The sequence below is a fragment of the Homalodisca vitripennis genome, chromosome 3 (assembly GCF_021130785.1).
Source record: "Homalodisca vitripennis isolate AUS2020 chromosome 3, UT_GWSS_2.1, whole genome shotgun sequence".
In the NCBI taxonomy this organism is placed as follows: domain Eukaryota; kingdom Metazoa; phylum Arthropoda; class Insecta; order Hemiptera; family Cicadellidae; genus Homalodisca; species Homalodisca vitripennis.
The window spans coordinates 110240660-110264925 of NC_060209.1; the positions used below are offsets into that span (position 1 = coordinate 110240660).

Sequence of the window (24266 nt, forward strand, 5' to 3'; positions counted from 1 at the left end):
ATTGGGCCGCTCCCTCACGGGAGAGCACACTTGTCTTTTTATTATTTTAATAACTCTATTCAAATACAACTATTATATATATATATATATATATATATATATATATATATATATATATATATATATATATATATATATATATATATATATATAATACAATATATATAATAAATAACTGTAACATGGTGTTAATTGAAAAATTAAGGTAAACTAAATCTAAATGCTGAATTGTACAAGAAATGTTTGTTTCAATTGTCTAAAATAGAACAATGTCTTGTACAAACATCATCAGTAGCTCCAGGAAGTTACTATATTTATAGCAAAAGAAGTTGGAAGGAATTTTGAAGAAAAACTGCTAAATCACTGTCAATAAAGAATTTGATCAAACGTTTTATGTATTATTGCTAAAGAGCATCAATAGGCACAAAAACTTGTAATGAACAAGTACAACAGTACTGCCAATAGATATTTCCATTAGTAATTCCAAAAGTAGCTGTTTGGTGGCAGCACCAAGTAGACCAATGATAAAGCAGTTGACGGTCTGATCTGCGGCGATTGAACATAGCATCAGGTTCCCCACCACGGCGATTGTTCGAGAGAGGGTTAACAATTAAAATAACAAATAAAAAAATTGTATTAATATGTATGTAAGTTCTTCTTCTATGCAGCCAAATCATTTTCTTTCCACAACCCATGTAAACAAGCATGTACATACATACGGATATCCGGCACGCCACTTCCAGGGTTAAGGATCTTAGTAATACAATTCATTGCTAAAATATGAAAGCTGTATAGTTTAGCTTGTTTACAAATCAAAAACTTTTTCTTTTCGTCACTCAGCCACTCCACCTGATGTTGAGAGGACTTTGACAAAAGTGTGGATAATTGCTTTGAGCACATTGAACAAATCGCATTTCTTTAATTTTTAAAGAAATTAAAATACTTATTGTCACAAGAAAGAAGGCAGTAAAGGGAATTAAGCCATGATATAATAAAAAAAATGTGTAATCAATGTTTTTTGTTTTTGTTACTAAACAAAGGCAACATTCTATAGACATGTGGTTTTAGGTGTAGCACTCAAAGTATTAAAATAATATAACTAACACAAGATATGAATCATTAAAACTGCAAAAAGGCATTACCATATTCTAGCATATAAATAATTACATGTTATACCAATATGGAACATATTGGTATAACTAAGCTTGAACATGTTCAAGACCCTTGAGAACTTAACAACAATTAATTAAAACAAACATAGTTCATTAACTGCATTAAGTGGAAGTTCTAACAGAACACTGATCTGTTCAGAGTACCAATAACTGACTGTTGTAGGAAGCTTGATGGCCTTTGTATAGCATTGGTAAAACCAAACCATTTAAATTGGAATGAAAAATATAAAGCAAAATTAAATTTCCATTTAGTTGTGTAGGTGTGGTTGAGTACATGTGAAATTTAAATTCAGGGATTACAGGTCACAATCGTAAAATCATTAGTATTACGAAATTGGTGTTTTTCCTAATCTTTGTGAGATGTAATATTTGATAAAAATGAAGGTGTTGCAAGAACCCATTATTCAGAAACAATATACCCAATATTGGTAGGATAAAATCTACGCTTGAAAATCATTACAAGAAATATATAAATTGTGTATTTGTGGAATAGCTTTTTATGAACAAGAATAACTCAAGTAGTAAGGCACTATATAATTGACATACTGGTAAGTTTATATACAAAAGTTTTAGAGCCTCATGAGACCCTTGTATTAGTATACATTAAGCGTAAATAAAAACATTAATTAGCTGTCAATTCACAGCCTGTACACATACACTTCAGAGCTATTAAGTATATATTACAAATACTCTGGAAAATATGTATAAACAACAACAATATAATTATTACGCATTGTGGTTTGTTGAATCAAAGAAACAAACTGGAAGACAGCTCACTTTAAGAACTAACAGAGTTTTAGAAGTAATACAATCAAACTTACAATGTACTTCATCTATTAATATAATTAAAGAAACCACTATTTTAAATCTGGTATCGTTCAGATTTGAACACCATTCAAGTCAGTGCCACAACTTAAAAATGTAAAGGATTACACAAAGTTTTCCCCACATCAGGACATTCCAATGTGTATTTTCGATAATAAAGATTATATAAAAATCTTATTTTTTTGTCAGAATTAACCTATTTTGCTTAGTAAAATTTTGATTAAAATGCATATTTCAAACATAAAGTTGGGATTACTGCATAATATATGTCACATTTAAAAACAAACAAATTACTATTAACATGATAGAATTCATCATAAAATATAATAGAAACAGAGAGTCAAGCAACAATGTTGTTGTTCGTGCAATGAAGATATGGTAAAATAAATCAATTAAGAGCCATTCTATACATGTAGCAATTAAACAATTTTTTGTTACAATAAAATGTGTATCAAACTAGAAAAAAATGTTGAATTTTACTTTATACTTTAAATTAGTCCATACCCAAACAACTTTAGACTAACTTGAAAAAATACTAAGAGGCCAATAAGAGAAGTGTAAGATTTTCTATTAATAATTATGTACGTAAAAGTAAATATTTCTATTAATTCAATAATAAAGAAATATTTTATAAGTGATTACCCATTAATAGACTATAAACCTGAGAATATTTTGTTCCTTTTCAATCCTACTTAGGTGTAATAAGAGGAAAATGAATCAAAAACGTTGATTTGAATAGTACTATTATTAGTAGTAACATTCTGTTGTCAAAATCCTATAATATTGCTCATATTAACATAATCTGTAATAGTGCAATAAATGAACTACAACCTACAAATTAATCATATGTTATAATTTCAATATTAAAAGCAAATCCTATGTTTCTGAGCGTCATTTGTTACCAACGTGAAAACTATATTTTCTTAAGAAACATGTATTATACTCGTAAAATTATAAATACAGTACTGTATATTAAAAAGTGCAGGTAAAAAATAATGACAGTAAAAGCATTACAGCAAATTCAGACAGAAGTAAAAAAGGGACTTGAATATTGTAAGTACAAAAAAAGCTGTTTTGTCCAAACAAAATCTGGAACATAAAAATACAGCTAGCATATTCAATGTACAGTATTATACCTTGAATGTAGTATCAGACTAACAGTGATTGATTTTATGATAACAACCTCAGACTATAAAGGTACATGTCAGTCTTCTAGTTAGTATCTTGCTTAGACTTAGTTCCTCAAATATTTATAAACCTTTAGACTTTCACGGCATAGTTTCTTGAACTTCTGGAGATCTTTTCTATTAACTCCTGTAACACAAAAGGAATAATATTATTGAATAATAAACAATCAAATAAAATGCATAACAAAAGAATTTTATGATATGGTTCACTGAAACAAAGAATGTGTAACGAACAAATTTAAATTAAATTTAACTAGAAAAGATAATAAACTATCACAATATCATTCCTGCAATGATTTACCAAATTTATCCAAGATTATAATAATTCTTGAACAATAATAACTCTTTAACTAGCTATTTAAATTATTATGTTGATAAACTATTATTTAACAACCTTTTTAAAGAGAAGAATATTTTTCTTATTTGCTAACACCACATTATGTATTCTCTATGTATTATTTGAAAACCCTTGAAGTAGCACTTTGAAAGCCTGTAACATGAGGGAGCCTCATGATTTTCAATATTTAAATTTAGGTTTTTGATAATTTTTTCTTGGTTATCTATCTTTTTTGAGTAGTCATCAATTATACGTCCTAGTTTAGTGTCGTGCTCTTCAAAGACATTTTGACTATTTAGTCGTAGTTGTTTTTCCCTATCAAGTTGAGCCTGCATTTGTATCAGTTGATGTTGTAAGTTTTCAAGTCTTTCAGTGTATTTATCTTCCCTATTTCTCATGTCTTCAATTTTTTCTTCACAGCTGGCAAGTTGTGCTTTCAATCTAAGATTTTGTTCTTTTAAAAAATTATTCTCGTTGAGAAGAACAGAGCTTATTTTTCCAGCCATTTCTAGTTTTTCTTCTTCACCAGTTTCGTTCTAAAAAAAAAATTGTTTCCCATAAGGCTGTTTTCAAGTTCTTTTACGGAATTGTTCAGGAAGTCAGGATTATTTTTGGTAGTTTTATTTGGTACATTTTGAATAGGGGAGCTTGTGTTTGAGTCTGTCTCTTGTGAGATGTCTTTGCACTTTATACATTTCCAAACTGTAGTCTGTTGATGGTCCCATTTTTTACGATTTTTTTCCAACACACCCTGGCATCCTGCATGATACCACATACCACATGGACCTGTACATTTTATTCCTGAGTATTTTACCCCAATGGTGCAGACTCCACATGGGTACTTGGCAGGCACTTCAATGTGTGCCAGAGTATTAGGGAACGAACTGTAAATGTTGTTTGTATAATAAGTTTTCTGGGTTTCTCAGTGTGCTGTTAAAAAATGTAATTTTCTGAGGAGGGTCAAGAGTATAATTATTGTAGTTTATTACAAGGTGCAATCAAATTCCTAGTCAGGTACGAATGTCTAACAATTATCTGTTGATAAACTGTTTTTATAATTTAGATTGTATAATCAAAGAATCAAAGTTGGTAGTAAACTACAAAATGAGTATTAACCTTTTTTTTAAATGTCACTAATTAAAAAAATAAAATTGATTAAAATTAAATTTTAAGAATAAGTAAATAAAAATGTCTGTTAGATATTATTTATATGATAGGTGTCAAGAATAAGTCACAAAATATTTATGTCCAATAGAAATAAGTAAAAAAATTATTCGACAGCAGAGGGATTTGAACCCATTCTCCTATAGTTCAACAAGTTTACAGAGATAGACACTATACCAATTGAGCTATTTGAATTGTTGATAAGCTATTGAATAAGTTATATCTTCAGCCAAACACAAAAGCTGATGTCAGCACAGATAAGAAACAGCAGAGCAGAGCCCAGGGGGTCAAACTGCAACTAGAGTCCAGCACCAATTATCTTATCAAGTCATCTACACATGTGATAACAACTAATAACTCACTCCTGTCTATGCAAAGATAAAAAATAGAACAATTAAACTTTTTCCTTTTAATTTTATAAATGTTACAAATTGTTCACCTGGTTACTGAAGAAAAACTCTTACTTGAGACTTAGGTGTAAATTTTAGCACTAAAAGAAACAGAGAAACCACAGTATCTGAGGCAGAAAGCAGGAGCACAAAACCTCCCTTACTCACTTGTGGGTCTTCCCCCACCTACTGAATGAATGAATGAATGAATGAAATATCGTTTTATTCCCAACCACAAGTATATACATGGTGCATACCTAAAGAAAGAAAAGAAGAAAAAAATAAGCATATTGTTGATTAATTTTTTAAATTAATAATCTTAAAATAAGTGTAACTAATTATAACTAAAAACACCTTAATATAATAAAAAAAAGGAAATAGTCTACATGGGCAAGAGCCTGTGCGTAGACTAAGTTGCAGTGTGAGCTAAGTTAATAATATGGGAAATGATAATGAAGAAGTTAAAAGAAAGTTTAACTAACATATTACGATTAAAAAAAAAAAGAAAGAAACAATAAAAAATAAATAAAATAACAATGATAAACATAGTTTATTATAATTTAGAAAAAGTAAGTCTGGGTTTCAGCTTGGAACTGTCTAATATGTAATGTATAACTATCTCATTCTAATACTCTTACAATACAAGATACAACATCATTACTCTTGTGAACTAATCATGTAATGACATTCCAGAACTTAAATACTCCCCAAAGGGTTAGAAATGACAGTTAGAAACTACACATGCCATTAGGGTATATCAGTGCTAATACTGCAACTTCAAATATGACAATAACTCACAAACAAAGTCAACTCAGCAAGAAATGCAGTATCAACAGAAGATGTACCCACTACATGCTGTATCAATCAATAAATAATTACAACATCTCTGGAATTCTTTTCTCTGGATGAGGACATAATCTTCACTAGAAGTCTCCAACATCGCTAAAACCCCATATAAAAAGACTTTATGCTATTTTTTGTTCACGATTGGCAGATTTCAATCCTACTCCCTAATAACACAAAATTAAAAAACACACAGTACCTAAATAATTTCAGACTCTTAGCAAAACCCATTTTCTATTCAGGGAGTAGGTGTGTGACCGTTATGCCCTTTTGTTTATAATACAAATATGGAGTACCAATTTAGAGTGCAATCACCTATTCGGGTTTCAGGCTGAAGAGTGGCTGGCACCTCTTGGTTATTTTTTTTTTAAATGTTACAAACATTATTGTTGTATCGATAAATTATTTATTATTAAATAAATAGGGAGGAGGTATGTGTCACAAATTTTAGGGACAATTAATTTCTAAATTCTAATAATATACAGGGACAAGTTTAAGCGATTGGAGATCAGCATGGTGTTACACTACAAGGCCTTTCGCAAATACTGAAAAAGTTTAGGCTAAATCACTAAAATCAACCTTGACTTCAAATAAATAGAAATGTCATTAAAGACCCGGAGGAAAAATCTGATCACTTAAATAAATAGTTTCTTTGGCTCAACATCAGAAAAAACACTGCTAGCCAAAATATTTGGTACTTTTTTAATCCATATACTCAAGCAAATATGTACTCCGGAGGCAAAGGGAACTGTGGGTTTTCCCTTTCTTGAATTTTACATAAGATATGGCACACCTTCTTGAGAAAGGACAACTTCCATACATTTAGCCCTAATTCAAAAAAAGAGATCTGTTAGATGTCGAAGCAGGTGTCAGATACCCAGAAAACTTACTAGACGCATTTGCTAAACTTTAAATTCTATCTGTGGTAGTTCTGAATATACAAGAAGTTTTCCTTCACAGTCTCTAACTGACCCAAGACATCAAGACATCTTAGTCAGTACAGCAAAAACCAACAAATGATGGATCAAAGCTGGTCAACCTATTTCAAGAATAACTGAGGGACATGCCTACACAAAAGCTGAAGAAGCAGTTTGCTGACTGGCTGATGACAAGGCCCTTCTACTCAGCAAATGGAGTTATAAAAGAAGGAACACTGAAAGAAGATACTATATTTAATTACTGTAGTAACAGTATGTCACAATATTAATCTCAATGTACTGTTGACCACGTATCTGTGGGAAGCAAGGGGGAGGTTGATGCTTTTGCACCTTGACATGTAAAAAACAACATTATACCACAACGTTTATCCAATGATTTGTGGTATGGAACACGTAAATGGGCTGGAAGTCATATCTTTTTCTGGAAGGGTTTTCCATGGTTTTATCAGTGTAATTGAAGATATTTTATGAAACTTATTTAATTAATTTCAAAACTTACTATACCTTTTGTAATATTGTGAGAGAGATCAAAAGGGTCTTGAAGACAAATCGGTGTGTTGGTACGTAGTCTTTCAGGATTTTTCCATGTATTTATCTGAAAACATCCATGATTGGTTTTAATATTAACTCACAATATTATATGAAAGTGAATTAGTAACGTAACAGATTACTCATGGTGGACTGTTTTGGCCCAAAATTAAAAGTACAAAAAGGTCTTGAGAATTGTCCACTTTAACATACAAAGATAAAAGTGAGAGCTTGAGAATATTTATGAAACGTCACTTCAGACAGGCCTTTATAGAATAAAAGGAGGAGCATCTCTTGTATATATTTTCTCTCAAAGATCAATATTCAGAATCATTTACATAATTCAAGGGTCTCATAGAATATGGGCATGATCCACTTTTTGCGATTTAGGTTTTTTATATATTGATTCCTTACATAATAATGCACCTTGTATCAAGTTTTTGTACAAAAATATTTTGTAGTTTATTTTTTATGACCAAAAAAACAAAGGGTTTATGGATCATATTTGCCAAGTGCTACAATGTAAAAAGAATATTCAACAAGAATACTCGTTAAAGAAGTTGATAGAACAAGAGTTAATCAATCTAAATGTAAGATCACAAATGTTTATACTTTAAAAAAGGGTAACACAGAATACACAGGGTGTAAACAGATTTTTGGTTTATTAACCAAAGAATTGAAAAAATTACAAGAACAAGTTTATCTTGTTTGTAAAAAAGATACAAAAAGAAATATATTGAAAATATTTTGAATAAAGAGAGAATTATTCCTTGTACTTAAAATATTGTAAAATAAAAATGGCAAACCTTACGCGCAAAACAATCTGCAAGAAAACCTTAATTAAAACTAACATAGAATTTCATGGTAAGAGAGTCAAAGATGCTGAAGAAGCTACATAATCCCCCCCCCCAACACCTGTCAGCAAATTTTGATTTAGAAAATGTTTTATACTTTCCCCTAAAATTTGCTAAGCCAGTGTTTTACAAAAGGAAACTAGCATGTTACAGCTTCATGTTCTTTACGAGACAACAAGTAATGGAGGATCAATAAAAGTAGCTTAATGTTTGTTCAAATATATTACAAAAATTAGACCTGCAATCATTATTTTCAGAATTCTGTCACGACCAAAATTGAAATTCAATTGTTGTATTAATGCTGAAATATGCATTGAGCATTCATCCTTGCCTTAAAGTTATTAATCTCGTTTTTGGAGCCAGGCTACACTCATATGGAGTGTGATTCCATGCATACCACAACTGAAGTAGCAAGCCAGTTAGCAACTGTTTATTGCCCAAGAGAATGGTTATCAGAATGCAAACCTTATGAAGTCAAAGTAATACATCTTGAGAATATTGTGAACTTTAAAGGTTTAAAAAAATTATCTTATTACCACAACTCAAAGATAATTTTTATTATAAATAAATTACGAGGCGAGTTCAAAAGTACACAGTTTTATTTTTAACAAGTAAAACAATTTTATTTCTACATGAAAGCCCAAACCTTAAACTATTTTTTGACATAGTTTCCACTGCTGTTCAAACACTAATTGTCATAGCAGGTAATCAATTGTCTATACCCTCTTCGCTTCGAAGAATGTTCCCACCAACGAATGTAACCACAACTCCACAGCAGTTTTCACTTCATCGTCGGTTTCAAAGCTTTAGCCACCTAGTTCATGCTACATGTGCAGGAACAAGTGGTAGTTAGACGGTGCCAAGTCTGGGCTGTAGGGCAGGTGAACGAACTGCTCCCAACGAAATTGTCAAACCAATGTTTGAGTGTCACCATAGTATGGGACCGAGCATTGTCATGGAGAAACACAATTCCGTTACTTAGCATGCCTCTCCATTTGTTTTGGATTGCCCGCCTTAGTTTTCTTAAGGTTTCGCAATACCTTGCCACAGTAATAGTTTTACCTCTTGGAAAAAAATCAAACAGCCAAACATTTTTTCGATCCCAAAAGAGCACATGATTTTTTGTGCAGACATTGTCATCTTGAATTTTTGTTTCTTCAGGGATTGTGTGGGTCGCCAATCCATTGACTGTTGTTTGGATTCCGGTGTAACAAGACGGATCCAAGTTTCATCATCTGTCACAATTTTGTTTAAACAATCCTCAACATCATTACTGTACTGTGTGAGATTTCTGAGTCTCTTGGTTTTGTGCACGTCAGTGAGCATTTTTGGAACCCATCGGGAACACAGCTTGCAATAACCTAAGTGTTTCGTAACAATTTCGTACAAAAGAGTCCATGAAATTGGTGGAAAAATGTCAGATAACGTTGTTACAGTGAAACAGCTGTTCTCTTGGATTTTTTCCTTAACTGCCCTTACCAGATCATAGGTGATGAGAGAAGGTCAACCGCTCCGATTCTCATCATGCAGATTTGTTCTACCGTCAATGAACATTCTAACCCACTTTCTCACCATTCCTTCACTCATCACATCTTCCCCGTAAACATCACGAAGTTGACGATAAATTTCAGCCAGTTTCACATTCCTTGCATTCAAAACTCTTATTACAGAATGAATCTCACAATCGGCGGGATCACTAATTATCTTAAATATATTAAACGTTCAGAAAAAACTGAAAACTCAACGTAGAACAACTAAAATGGCGTGAGTCGATAGCCAGTGACAAAGGACGACTAGTGCGCATGCGAGGAACACCGATTGCAGCGCTACGGCGGCAGTAGAATGAAACGGTACTTACTTTCTGAAAAAAAGCCTTGTATAAAAGGTAAAAGAAAAAAATTAAAAAACAGAGAAATTTACTTAAAATTTATGTATTTATTGATAAAAACTGAAAAAGAAAACTATTTGCCAAATTGTTTATTTCAAATAAATTTAAATTTAAATAGAAATAGTAATTAGACTGAACAATGTTATAAAATACTACACTGTTAGTATATATTATAACCACAACACTACCACACGATGAAGAATAACAACGAGATACGTAGTAGACACGCACACATGACAACCAAAAATGCAGTATTACACGCCACGGATATGTTTGGTTATGGCTCTGTAGGAGACATAGAACTAACGGGCAGGTGGTCTGAGAGACAAAGAGCGCTCCCCTCCTCTTGCCACAGAATGACGGTCATTTATAAATACTTCCTTGGCAACCACAAATAGCATGAAGCTTGCACTGCACTGTACATTTTAAAAGGCCTTTTGAGCAGGGCCGCATTTACAAATTCGGCGCCCCTAGGCCTACAGACCAAAGAGCGCCCCCCCCCCAGAGGACTCTGATTACACTGACGTAGAAATCCAGTAAATTTCTTAATTACGTAATTTTGATGAAAGATAATAATAGTATAAATAAATATATATTTATATACAGGAGTGCTGAAAAGTCCCGGGAGGGTCTAATAACTTTTGAACTAATTACAATATAAGAACCAAAATTTACATCAAGCTTTTGCTCATATAAAACTATTATTTTATGTATTTCACCATGATATCCTGCTTATGGGGGACGTCCCGCTAGGGGTTGGTGAAAATTCTTAAATAGAAGCATAGGTCGAGTCGTACATCAAATTAAAGCTCTTTTTCATTGAAACATTTTGGCGAAAATCTGACATAAAACAGTTGACGCATTACAAAATGGCGGACACTCAAAGATTATAAAATACAGAATTTTTCAAATGCAAACATTCTGGTTGTTAGAGAAAACTGAGACACTTAATCTTTTATTTTACTTCTTTTACTTCAAATCACTTACCAAAACAGTTATAACAAATGTTCAAAGTGTTTGCCTTCAGTTTGCTGACAATATCCCAATCGATTGTAGAACGCTGATATCGCATTGTTTATCTGGAAATTCCTTATCAGCAGGTAAGGTTATTACCTTCCTTATCTGGAAGGTAATCAGCTGGAGCAAACAAGACCAAAAAGACAACAATGAAATTGCCAGCTGACAGATACAGTTGTTTTATCAACTCAGTCACTTAGAAGTCTTCAAGCCCTAATTTTGCAAGTAGTTTCAGTAGTGCTAGTTTATTTTGCTATGGCGCTTTCCGAGAGAGAAAGAATAACTTTATTAATGATGCGCGGGTTTGGTGACCGTATTAGATCATGTGATGAGGTAAGGCATCTGTTTAATGATAATTTTCCCAGATAAGGAAGGTAATAACCTTACCTGCTGATAAGGAATTTCCAGATAAACAATGCGATATCAGCGTTCTACAATCGATTGGGATATTGTCAGCAAACTGAAGGCAAACACTTTGAACATTTGTTATAACTGTTTTGATAAGTGATTTGAAGTAAAAGAAGTAAAATAAAAGATTAAGTGTCTCAGTTTTCTCTAACAACCAGAATGTTTGCATTTGAAAAATTCTGTATTTTATAATCTTTGAGTGTCCGCCATTTTGTAATGCGTCAACTGTTTTACGTCAGATTTTCGTCAAAATCTTTCAATTAAAAAGAGCTTTAATTTGATGTACGACTCGACCTATGCTTCTATTTAAGAATTTTCACCAACCTCTAGCGGGACGTCCCCCATAAGCAGGATATCATGGTGAAATACATAAAATAATAGTTTTATATGAGCAAAAGCTTGATGTAAATTTTGGTTCTTATATTGTAATTAGTTCAAAAGTTATTAGACCGTCCCGGGACTTTTCAGCACCCCTGTATAAATATAGGAGTGTTTTGAATAAATAAAAGCAATGAACCAATGAATGAGTCAACGTCGCACCCCGGACCTAGTTGACCTTGGCCACCCGCCCCGCCGAGCGCCAACACCACCCGCCGCCGCAACTTTCTTTTGTGTACTTTAAAATTTATGCGCCCCCTAAAATTTTGCGCCCTAGGCCTGGGCCTAGTGGGCCTATAGGGAAATGCGGCACTGCTTTTGAGAACTAAAAATCTGTCCAAGAGACAATCTATAATATCGGATATAACTGTATTTGGTGTTTCAGTCAAAGTCTACCATTCATATATATCCGTCTACGGCGTGGGAAGGGTTAATTCTTTTTCATGGAAAAGGAACTTATGAGCCAAACTTTTTACTGATTGATAACAAAATATTTGTTTGTTTAAGTAAAATTATTAAAACAAGAGGAGTGGATTAAGAAATACTTAAACTTAAAAAAATATGTTTTTATAATAAAAATCTTATTTTTAACAAGTTATACAAAAATATTAAAACGTATTTTGTCGTTCCTATAAAGTTTTGAAAATGGCTTATATATGCCTCTATTCCATGAGACACTCAAATTCTTTACACTCATTTGATTCTGTGTTCAGAATTGTCCACTATGTAGTTACTGTTTTGTGGTGATATATTACACAAACATCAAATTTTTAGAACCTATTTTTATTATACAGATAGACAAACTTTTAAATAATAACAATTTTGTTTGATTAAACAATACAAATATTACCTAGCAATAAACACCTAATATGAATTAATTGATTGAGGAATCCATGTCACAAAAATCTGGAGGATACTGAAAAGTATTGGATCCATGTATCAGTTTTCCCTTAGCGGATGGCCAGTGAGGAATTAAAAATCCTCTAAATCTAAATCTAAAGTGCCGCAGTCATTTTAAATCTGTCAACACACTGAAATTCGATTATGTTTAACAACATGACACAATGACATTTAATGAGTTTTTATGTGATATTCTTTAACCATAACATTTTCATGAATTGAGATGTCAAGCAATGGTTTTCTCATTGAATAATCAAATTAAAGTTATATGCAGGGTAGAGACTCTAAACGTCTTCAAATTCCCGATTTTCCCGGTCAAAAAATGTCAGAATCTAGTCCACTTTCAAACCAAATAAACAACTGTAACACTGTATTTAATCCTTTTGTCGAGTGGAAAGGTGAAGGTTTATTTTCACCAACTTTATTTGCTGATACCACAAAATTTGGAAATACCACAAAGCTGTGGTGGTCTAGCAAAACCACTAGTGATATGTGAGAAATTCTGTGACAATTAATTGCTGCCACCTATTTTAAGCTCCTTAGTAAAGAACAAACAATTACCAACACAGCGCTACCATAGGGTAGACTGCAGTCCAGCATTGCGAGTCAGAGGTCTACGGTGCATCTCGGTACGAGACAATGATTTTGCCGTTACACAAGTTCAGTTTGATACAATCAATAAATAAACTAAATACTTTCATTTGTTTGAAGGCTACAGAAATGACCAAAGTGCAGTTAATTCGTGATCTGTAGAATAAGTAGCCACCAGTACAGAACAGAACCTTCCATAGTTATTACCAGAATACAAGCACAATAAATATTATCAATTACAAGCTCTTAGATAATTGTGTTTGACCAGGTATACTTGTTGTAGGTATATCTCTGATTGTTGTGGGAGTCAATACGAAGTCTGTTCACACACAACAGTGATAATCATTCATAGACCAACTGAGACTTCAGCCACGATACAAATGGTAAACGATGTGTAGTAAGCGTTAGAGTGGCAACTTTAAGTGCAACACAAGTACGCTTGACACTGGCCATGAGGCTAACCAATATAAACTCTACTACACTAGTAGAGGTAACCAGTGTCAGATAGGGCTCATGAACATATGTCAATTTTTATTCAAAGTTTCACGGACCATGTTGTGTAAAATACGATGTTTTGAAATTAATCAGGTGTAATCAATTTAATTCAAGGAAGTGTCAAATTATTTCTTGTTTCATAAATTCTTAGAAACGGAAATATTGTTTTTAAAAACTTTCCCGATTATAAAGGAAGAATCCCGGCTTATTCCCCCAGTTGGGTAGCCACTCTGTATATGTCACTCAACCCATTTGTATTTTGAAATATTAAAGCAAAAATCCATGACGGCGAGTTGTAACGCTTCTAAACTAAATAAAAGTATTAATGATGGTTTTGAATTCAACAAAGGTAGTAATAAACTAAATTCAAATAATTTAAATCAAGTGATGGCCTAAAACTAATTAATTAGGTATAACAAAAGTATTTTAACTGATATTGCTATATGTCATATTTTGTAAAAAATGTCACAAGATGGGATACACTTATATTAGTACGTGAGGAGTGATAATCTCACCTTGTCCATGTATGGCTTATAGGCTGCTGGTAGTTGCAAATTTTCAAACTGAGTGCGAGGTATCACACTAGCGGAGAGGGGAGACAGCACAACAGATTTGAAGGAAAATTTTCCATAGAAGTCGAAGAACATGGCCAATAGCTCAAACTCTGATTGCTTATTTTCAGCCTTCAAATAATCACGGACTTCTCGACTGAATCGACAGTCCCAATCTGAAATCAATAACATGCTCATGTCAATATAGGATATTGTGCTACAGTGGTCATAGTAATAATAATTATAAAAGGTGTATGAATGTTAAGCAAATCAATATTTAAAGACATAAATGTTATTCATAATAATTGTACATACTTTTTTTACTTTGAGATGAAATGTAAACATAAAAGTAAGAATAAACCTCCATGACCATTCAGCCTTTGCACGGGCTAATTCTAATTCTGTCAAAGTTGAATTATCTAAAAATTAATGAAACAGCACTTTGATGGTTTGCCAGTTACCCGGAAGGCAGATCTCAAATCGTGGATTAACCTCCTCAATCAAAGGTGAAACATGCAAGACAAGATCTACTCCACTACCTGTCACTAGAAGTGTTCCTCAGGGGTCAGTGTTGGGGCCAGTTTTATTCATATTGTTTATTAACGATTTATCATCCTATATCAACTCAAATGGCAAATGCTTCATGTACGCTGACGATTCTGTCATCTTCCTCAGGGGTCAGTGTTGGGGCCAGTTTTATTCATATTGTTTATTAACGATTTATCATCCTATATCAACTCATATGGCAAATGCTTCATGTACGCTGACGATTCTGTCATCTTATCTTCACACAAATCTGTGAACAATCTTGAGATCAACTCTTTCATAGCAGTGAATATGGCCCTTAACTACTGCAACAACAATAACTTGGTCCTTAATGAAGAAAAGACGAAGCAGCTGATATTTGGAGCAAAGAAAAATGAAGTAGCTGATATACCTAATTTGAAAACACTGACTACACCAAACATCTGAAACATCTGGGAGTTATCATGGATGTTGATCTCTCTTAGAAGAACCATGTTGACATCTTCTGTAAAAAACTTAGCAGTTTATTGTACGCTATGAGGAGAACTGTTGCTAATGGTACAGCAGAGACTGCAAGAGTTGCTTTTTAAGAGCCATGTGACCTATGGAATCACCTTATAGGGGGGCCCGTCTTATGGCAACCTAGAAACGGGTTTGCTTCTCCAAAAGAGGACAATAAGAAAATTGGCTAGATTGGGAATATGTGATAGCTAAAGCAAAACTTTTCAAGATATGGAAATTCTGACAGTGGTTTCTCACTACGTCGTGGCAGTGATTTCTTCTGCTTGTACAAATGGACTTCAAAGGCTTGCTGCTATTCATCAACACATACCAGATTTGCCAAAAACTGCAATATTCTATTTCACTGTACAGCATTGTACGTGAAGAAACCAGCATACGCCGATACCAAGTTTAACTACCTTCTCCCAGTTGAATTAGAGAGCCGAAACAACCATAATCTCAGATTCCATTTGGAAAAATGGCTTGCTCAACGACCTTTCTACACAGTGAATAAGTTCCTGTCCTGAAGAAACTTTTACAGATATATTTAATGTAACTTTGTTCTTGTAAAAATGTGATGTAATGTAACTGTTTACACCTTTCTAATCTTAATAATTTTAAAATAAATTCTCTCTCTCCCCCTCTAACAAAACTTTATGAATTTCAATCAAAGGAATCTAGTCAATTCTGTCAGATAGAACATGGCTAGCTTGAGGTTTTATATGGCTATCTTATATTGCACTGTCATTTCATGTTACCTAACAAACAATATTTATTTCACCATATATAGAATATTTTTGTTCAAGCTTATATCTTTCCTTATTAATGTTGTATTAATGTGTAATATCCCAAGTACCATTAATGTTATTATACTATTTAAAGTACCGATTCTGTATGATCTAGTCTATATATTTTATTTTACAAGTTTAGTCCACATTAATACCATTGCACTATTCTCTCTTGTTAATGTCAAGTTTACCAATCATTTTAAAGAATTCAAAGCAAAATCAATTAAATATATTTTTCTTTAAACTCACTAACTAGGTCATTATAAACCTAAATGTAAAATCATTTAAACTTTAAAAATAACTTTTAAAGCTAAAAAATGTGCTATAAATAGCAATCTTGGTTATTAATGATTTAATATTGTACAATGATTAATTTATACACCTAAGTTATTTATCTTAAAACTACAAAGTCTTATTTATTTCTTGTATGAACCTATTATAATGGAATTAGTGTTTTCAATAAAGCCATAAGCTACCTTTGTAACTATTGTAACAGTGTAAAATTAAAGTGTTATACTTTAATATGTTTATGAGTATAATTGTATTTCTTTATAAGAGCTGTATATAAGTTCAATACACATTATAACATCATTGGTCTCATTAGTTCCAAAATTAGGTTATTTCTTTAAAATGTAATATCACCATCCAGTAGCTAATTTATTCTACTTACAATATTCTACTAAATAGAATAATATATTGATTCCCAAACAAGTGATCACTTGAAAGCTTGTTATTTTGGGAAATGTCTCCTCCATTAACTGTATTTAATTCCATCAGATGTAATTAAATACATTTTTGTACAAAAGGTAATAACATATATTTTATAACATCAAAACCCGTTATAATTTATGTTTTATTTGAAGGAATAATAATAATAATCTTTATTGCGTCAACAATTATTACATTGCATGCATGCGTCAAGTACATTCATAATAATATACAGTTCCATTGCAGTTATTGCTATTTAATTGCTTAACAGAACTGGGGGTTTAATTTTATTCTTGTTTTCAATAGTTTTCAATAATTTTCATCCCAGCAACTCAACATGATGTTTTATTCCCTCAGGCAGCTTGTTTATTAGTTTCACACCAACTTGGGACGGCAAGTGTTCAAATGCACTCGTTCTATGTTGAACAATCCGAAAGTTGTCCCTGCCTCTTGTCTCGTATTGGTGGACATCACTGCCTTGGATCAACTCGCATTTAAGTCGACAGTATAGAACGACGTCGAGAATATAGAGACAGGGTAAAATTAACAATCCAAGCTCTCTGAAGGCATCTTTGCACGACTCTCTGAAATTCAATTTGTAAATAATTCTGATAGATTTCTTTTGATCCTCAGGCTGGCCACGAGGTCCCTGATCTCAGCACACCGCTTGTCTCTGCATTCGGAGGGCAGGTCGCACTGCACGCCGCAGTCGGCCGCGGAGGCGCGGACTGGAATACTGATATGACATTCACAGATACTATAAAGCCCTATTTTACTGTATTTTTTTATGTAAAAGTATTAATGTATTTACTTTTACATTGTGTGTGTTTAAAGTATAGTCATGTATGACAATATTGGAGTCTTGTTATTGTACTAGGGAAACTGTTGGAGTTTGGGAGTGAGTTTACGAGGCTGCTCCTCATATTTTTATGCTGTGTGCCTGCCATTCTGATCCGTGACTAAGAATGCTGCAGTCCCTCTGAGCGTGTGAGCCTAGCGAATATACTTGGGATATTCAACCCCTCCCCTCCCCCAAGAAGGTTACCTCCATCAAACAACCACTGTACTCAAATAAAATCTAGAACTCTTATTATTATTGAGCATTATTTGCAGTTTAAGTATATGTAAAACTGCAACTGCCGTGACTTAAATGTTATATACTGTAAATTTGCAAGTATAGTTATAATGATTTTTTTATTTCTATTAGCTGTTACCCGCGGCTTTGCATGCAATCTTTAGAACCGAAGTACTTATATTACTTAGTAAAAGCAATTATGATGTAATATAATGGGAGTCCTATACAAATTTTAAAACGTAAGTAGGCATACATCAGGTAGATATTATTTAAGTTCATGATAAAAAGTATCAGAGTTTAACTTAATTATTATATCATTTTTGGCACGTGAATCTACCTTGTCATCCCGATCAAGAAAACACAAATCTCCGACCACACAGTATCTAAAACTTACTTCGGTCAAAAAGCGTATATTTCCAGTCCTTGTCATATATTTCAGGTCTAAGATATTTTCAGTACCATAGTAGAGTTTGCCTTGTTGTTCTGACGAAGAAAAAATATTTATACTTATGTAGGACCGAGATACCTACTTCGGTTAAAAAGTGCCTACTTAAGACCGTTAAAATTCACTTACCTACTATGTCACAGTTTACCTCAATCAAAATACTATATATGTTCAATTATCTAGTTCTCGGAAATCTATTTTGGTCAAAATCGTGTTGACATAGTTGAGTTTGCTTTGTCTTGATGAAGAAAATACACACATAAGTAGAACTGAAAAGCCTATTACGACCTATTAAGTCCTACGTACTTCTTAAGTACTTTCGGTATAAGAGGAAAATACTTATTAAGGTTATGCAACATTCCAAAATAATCGTTATTAAAGTTTTGAGTTACACTTTTTTTTTGGACTGTAGCCAGGGAAAGAATGAATCATTGAGGCATGTTAGTATTCATTTCTCTGTTTTTCCATAAGCCATTGTTAAAATGTAATATCATACTGTCAAGGAAGCCCACCAGTTTAAAATAACTTACATGAAAACATTCATAACTTTGTTCATTGAGGTTAGCATTAGATGATTTTAATTCCGTCACTGGCGCAATCTGGAGTAAAGTTTATATATTAACCCTTTGAGTGCCACAGGTATTTTCCAAAGGCATATGCATAAAGTGCCATGCTGTTTTTCGCATATTTGTACGCGTTTGGGAAAAAAGCTGTTGTAAAATAACTACCAAACAGATTTCCATCATTTTGTGGTTGTTCTTTTTCTTATTAAATGCAGAATATGATACATATCGTTACAAATAAAATTTGATTTATAAAAATATAAAAAATTTCAGTATTTATAAAAACTTTTTTACTATTGTATAAAAAGTTAAGTTTCGACCTAATTTGAGTGTATACAGTATTTTTAAGAATGTTTTTCTTTATATCATGATAAAGGCCATATAATTCTAAATAAAACCCATGTGTAATATCTTATTCTAGAATTTTAAAAACATGGCATTGTATGTATTAACAAAATGCTGCCCGGTACCGACATTTTATAAACTGCACTTCATTTGCCAGAGTTTAGAAATTACTTAGTAATGGTGTAGTTTTCCCAATAAATCTAATAAAACATCAATATAATACAAATAAATATGATTAGTAAATGTAGAAACAAATACTTGTTAACATATTTACATAAAAGTTTACATTTACTACATAATAACCCTAATAATATTTACACTGAAAATTCACGTTTTTCGCTTGGACACAACTCAAATCACTACATTACTTTTGTAAAGAAATACAGTAAAATACTGTATAAGTTACTTTTTTTTTTTTTATTTACTCAAATGCTTGGTTATTGGCACATAAACAACAAGAAAGGCCGTTACGCAACAGGGTACTCATCCGCTACGTAGCGTGACTGGAAGAAAGAATCATCGCACTGGTACTTCGGTATTATCACAGCCCACTATTTTTGGACGAGTTTTCCTTATCAGAGATCAAAATAAACTTCATTATACGTTCCTTCTTCCATAAGGAATCGAAAAATACTCGATGAGTCATACTTCCTATCTCCAAATTGGCTCCAAATAGATACACAAATGACCTGACATTTTCGAATAATAAAACGTTCTTATAGTTTTTGATTCCATTGATTGTCGTAATAACTTGTAAATTCCAAAATAGGTTAAATAAAGTTAGTTGTACTTCAATACCGGTACTGTAATTTGTTTTGTCCCCGATAACGAAAACTCGTCCAAAAATAGTGGCTTCTTGATAAGTACCCAAACAACATACGTTTCACAGATAAAATAGTAGAGAAACAACATACAACTCGTATTTATTGATAATTTGGAACCTATTGAATACAGCTGTCTGGTTATTTGGCCAAAATAATCTTGTACTATATAAAATATTATCTAAATACGAAACGTCAAAATTGGCGACACTGGCACTTTATGCACTTTTTGTACCGTCAAAATTAGCGACGCTGTGGCACTCAAAGGGTTAATGTTTTATTTACTATCTGCATTACACTACCGATCAAGCACTGTTTACTTCTTATTGATAAAATTTAAATGTAAACAGATGTTTGTCGAACTATAGCTGTCAACAGCTGTTTAGTGCCAGTTTAATTTGAATTATGAAACGTAAAAAACTACAATATTTTCTCAATTCCAAAATATTCCAGGTAACTTTTCTTAACTTTTTCTTCATAAAAACCTTCCACGGATTTCAATGGACATTATACAGAAAGAATAAACCGAATTGGTCCAGCCGTTATCAAGATTAGCGCTTACTAACACATTTCGCCATTCATTTTTATTTATAAGATATTACTAGTTTTGAAATTTAAATTATTATGAAAAGTCTGTGTTAAATAGTAATTGATCTTTTCTAAAAAAGTTGGCGCCCTATTCTACCTTATCTCTTTAAGACTACTAAGAGACTTGAACTAGTAGACCCACTACCATCCCTGAGAAGCCTGAGGCAAGGGTGTTACAGTACAGCCAAGGACTCAAATTGGCATATTAGATACTATTTCTTAATCAATAATATACTCTATTCAAAAGGGTTGGTTTTGAGGTCTTAATATAAGATTGAGAAATAAAAAATAAGTAAGATTAGATTAAGCAGATTTGTGCAAATTCTTATATAAACATTCAACAGCAAACAAGGCCCTGGGTATATTCAATTCATTTTGTAAAGTGATGTGTATTTTCAGTTCTCATTTAACATTTGCCAAGAAACATACATCTTTGACAAAATTGAAAAAATGGTTCCATTATTAAAATTACCAGATACCAAACTTACGTGCAATGGAGTACTTAGGACAGCCTCTTTGTAAATCTGTGACGGAACAAAGAACCTGATGGCGCATGAGGAAGAAAATGACAAGCCAAACACAGGCGTAAGAAGTGAAGATGTTACGGTCAAGCAGGTCATTGTGGCGCATCCACCATTTGACAACCACTACCAACCATTGCACTCTTTTGTCTGCATTCAGAAACATCCTATGGGCACACCATATTTTTACATAAGTAAATAATGCAAAATTATTCTGAATCAGGATTTTTGTTTTTTTTTAATTGTCATATACCACCATGTACAGTAAGTAATTAATTACTTAATTACTGTACCACTACTCTTATGATAGATGATGTGTCAATTTGTTAAAAATATGTATCCTAAATTAAATTTAATATAAATTGCATAGATAAGACATATATAGGATAAAATTTAAACATAAGCATTAATATAAATAAAATATAAATAACATATAACAATAAGATTCAAACATAAAATATTAAACGCTACGTATTAACCCTTTGACCGCCGTGAGCCATTATAGTGGCTCGAGATGTACGGTACCTTGACCGGCTCGCCGTATGCAGTATCTTGAGCGCCGGGGGCTACTATAGTGGCTCTGTGAACTTTACGCCTTTGTCCTTATAGTTTAAACATAATATATATAAAATATATTTATATCAACTTTGAATTGTATTGCTCTGCTTCATTTCAACTATAAAATATTGATATTTACTTGTTTTTATAGTAACAAGTGTATCTTCATCCTACAGCGGAATTTTTGAATTTTTCAGAATTTTACTTAAATTACATTATTTTATGCAATTTCTGTGGAATATATTTGTAACTTTTAGTATATGCTCAAAACAAATACTTTTGGTTAAAAAACACTGTTTGAGCCCAAGTTACTTATTCAGTGTGTTTTTGTACCCTCAAACTTAAGTTTTTTTTTTTTTTTAATTACGACAGGCATACATACTACTAAACAAATGTAAAAAAATAAAACTGTAATTTATTACATCAACTGAAAGCACATATCTTCCCCTCAAAAACAAAACCAAAACTAAAAGGCTAGCTCAAAATTTACGAAAGTTATGTAATTTAATATGTGACCATGCAAAAACGGGTGATTTTGCCGTGGCGGTATTCGATCCGTGCGGTGCTCAAACGTCTGGCGGTCTAGTGAACGACAGCACGTGGGAGCGGCGGCGCACTAAGGGTTAAATATAAAAATAGATAGCAAACAGAAAAAATCCACAACACAACATGAACAAAGACACACAATTTAAATAATTATTAAAAACTTATTGCTTTTCAGTTAAGAATCATTAATACTGTAGAAACACTTTTCCAGCAAATATCCCTTCACTTTATTCAACAAACTCTCCAAACAATTCTCTAATTTGGCATAATTGGGCAAATTGTTATGCAAACGAATTTCTCCATACTCAGGCAATTTCTCAAGGGCTCATGTTTTGAGTAAAAGGATACAGAAAAGTACTATTTTGTCTGGTGGAATAATTGTGTATATTTGAGAATGAATTGAAATTTGCTATATTTTTCTTGATCATAATGAGTGTCTGGTATTTATAAATTGATGGAAAAGTAAGCAGGTTTAAGTCTCTAAAACTAGTCTTGCAGTATGCATCATACTTAATACGGTTTATTTTATGGAATATCTTTTTTTGAAATATGAAAAGCTTGTATACTCCAACTGCATCACCCCAGAATTCAATGCCATGTGTTAGGTAGGAATATACATATGCATAGTAAACTATTAACAGTGTTTTAGTATCTACTTGTGTCACAAGGGATTTTTGCACCAATTCTCAAAATCAGTAAAATATAAACAAACAAGTATATTATTGGTTTACTGATATTATAAAGCTAAATTACCTGATAGAGGAGAGATTCATGTTTGTTTTACAAATTCTTTTAACAATCTATGTGTTGGAGAGGAAGATGGAGCAAGTTGCCTTGATTAAAATATAGAGTAAACTTGTTACACGATCCATGTATTGGAGGGGAGTGAACTAGATTACAACATGCATATAGATGTTTCTTGACCGAAGTAGGCTTTTCAAGCCTACGTAAGTTTATTTTCTTCATCAGGACAACAAAGAATACTCAACTACAGTACTAAAAGTAGATTAAATCGAAAGTAGGTTATAATGGCCGGAAGTAGACACTTTTTGACCAAAGTAAAAATTGGAATATCTTTCAGTGAGCAGTAATATCTCAGGAATATTTAATATGCCATTTAAAAAAGGATATGTCCATGTTATTCATCAGGAAATTGCATGTGGAACTTGAGTATCTGCTAGTGTAACAATATTAAAGATATATTCTTAGTACAGTTAATAACAATTTATATAATACAAATACAAATGGAAGAAGACCTCGAGGTAGACCCAAAAATCGCTGGAAGGACCAGGTGGAGAAGGACTTGCGGAAATTGAGAGTGGGTCAGGAGGATTGTGAAGACAGGGAGAGATGGAGGCAGCTGGTTGGCGAGGCCAAATACCACCTAGGGTATCCATGGCCATGGGAGTAAGTAAGAGTAAGTAAGTAAAATACAAATACAGATATCCAAGTATTCCTAGGTTTGGTTTAAAATGTTATTTAAATTTACAGTTCTGTACGCATTTTATCATATAAACGTTATTATATACTCCTCTAAAATACCATATTTTCATGCAAAACTATACCTATATGAAAACTAAAGTGTTTGGTCTTTTGTTACAGAAATTCCCTCATTAATATCTTGTTTTTGTACCAAGGTATTTACTGCGTTTTGCTAACATTAACAATTTTCATATTTTCTCAATGACTCAAAATATTGAGTTACGGGACTCTAAATAAAGTAGCAGAATATTTGTGATATTTTAGTATAAAAAACCAACTCTAAATTATATTTATTATGATATATGCTGCAAATAGGTAAATTTAAATTTAGTTCC

General features: G+C 32.5%; 1 protein-coding gene across 3 annotated transcripts in view; it reads right to left on the bottom strand.

Moving 5' to 3' along the window:
• Positions 1-989: 989 nt before the first annotated feature.
• The window catches only part of LOC124357291, a 73685-nt gene continuing 50408 nt past the window's right edge, over positions 990-24266 (bottom strand). For all 3 annotated transcript variants that reach the window (XM_046808949.1, XM_046808947.1, XM_046808948.1), the window contains exons 7-10: positions 21313-21512; positions 14430-14641; positions 7360-7450; positions 990-3311 (exon numbers count right to left, since the gene is read on the bottom strand). In XM_046808949.1, coding sequence (XP_046664905.1) covers positions 3232-3311; positions 7360-7450; positions 14430-14641; positions 21313-21512 — 583 coding nt within the window. In that variant the 3' untranslated portion in view covers positions 990-3231. The remainder of the gene's footprint in view (positions 3312-7359; positions 7451-14429; positions 14642-21312; positions 21513-24266) is intronic.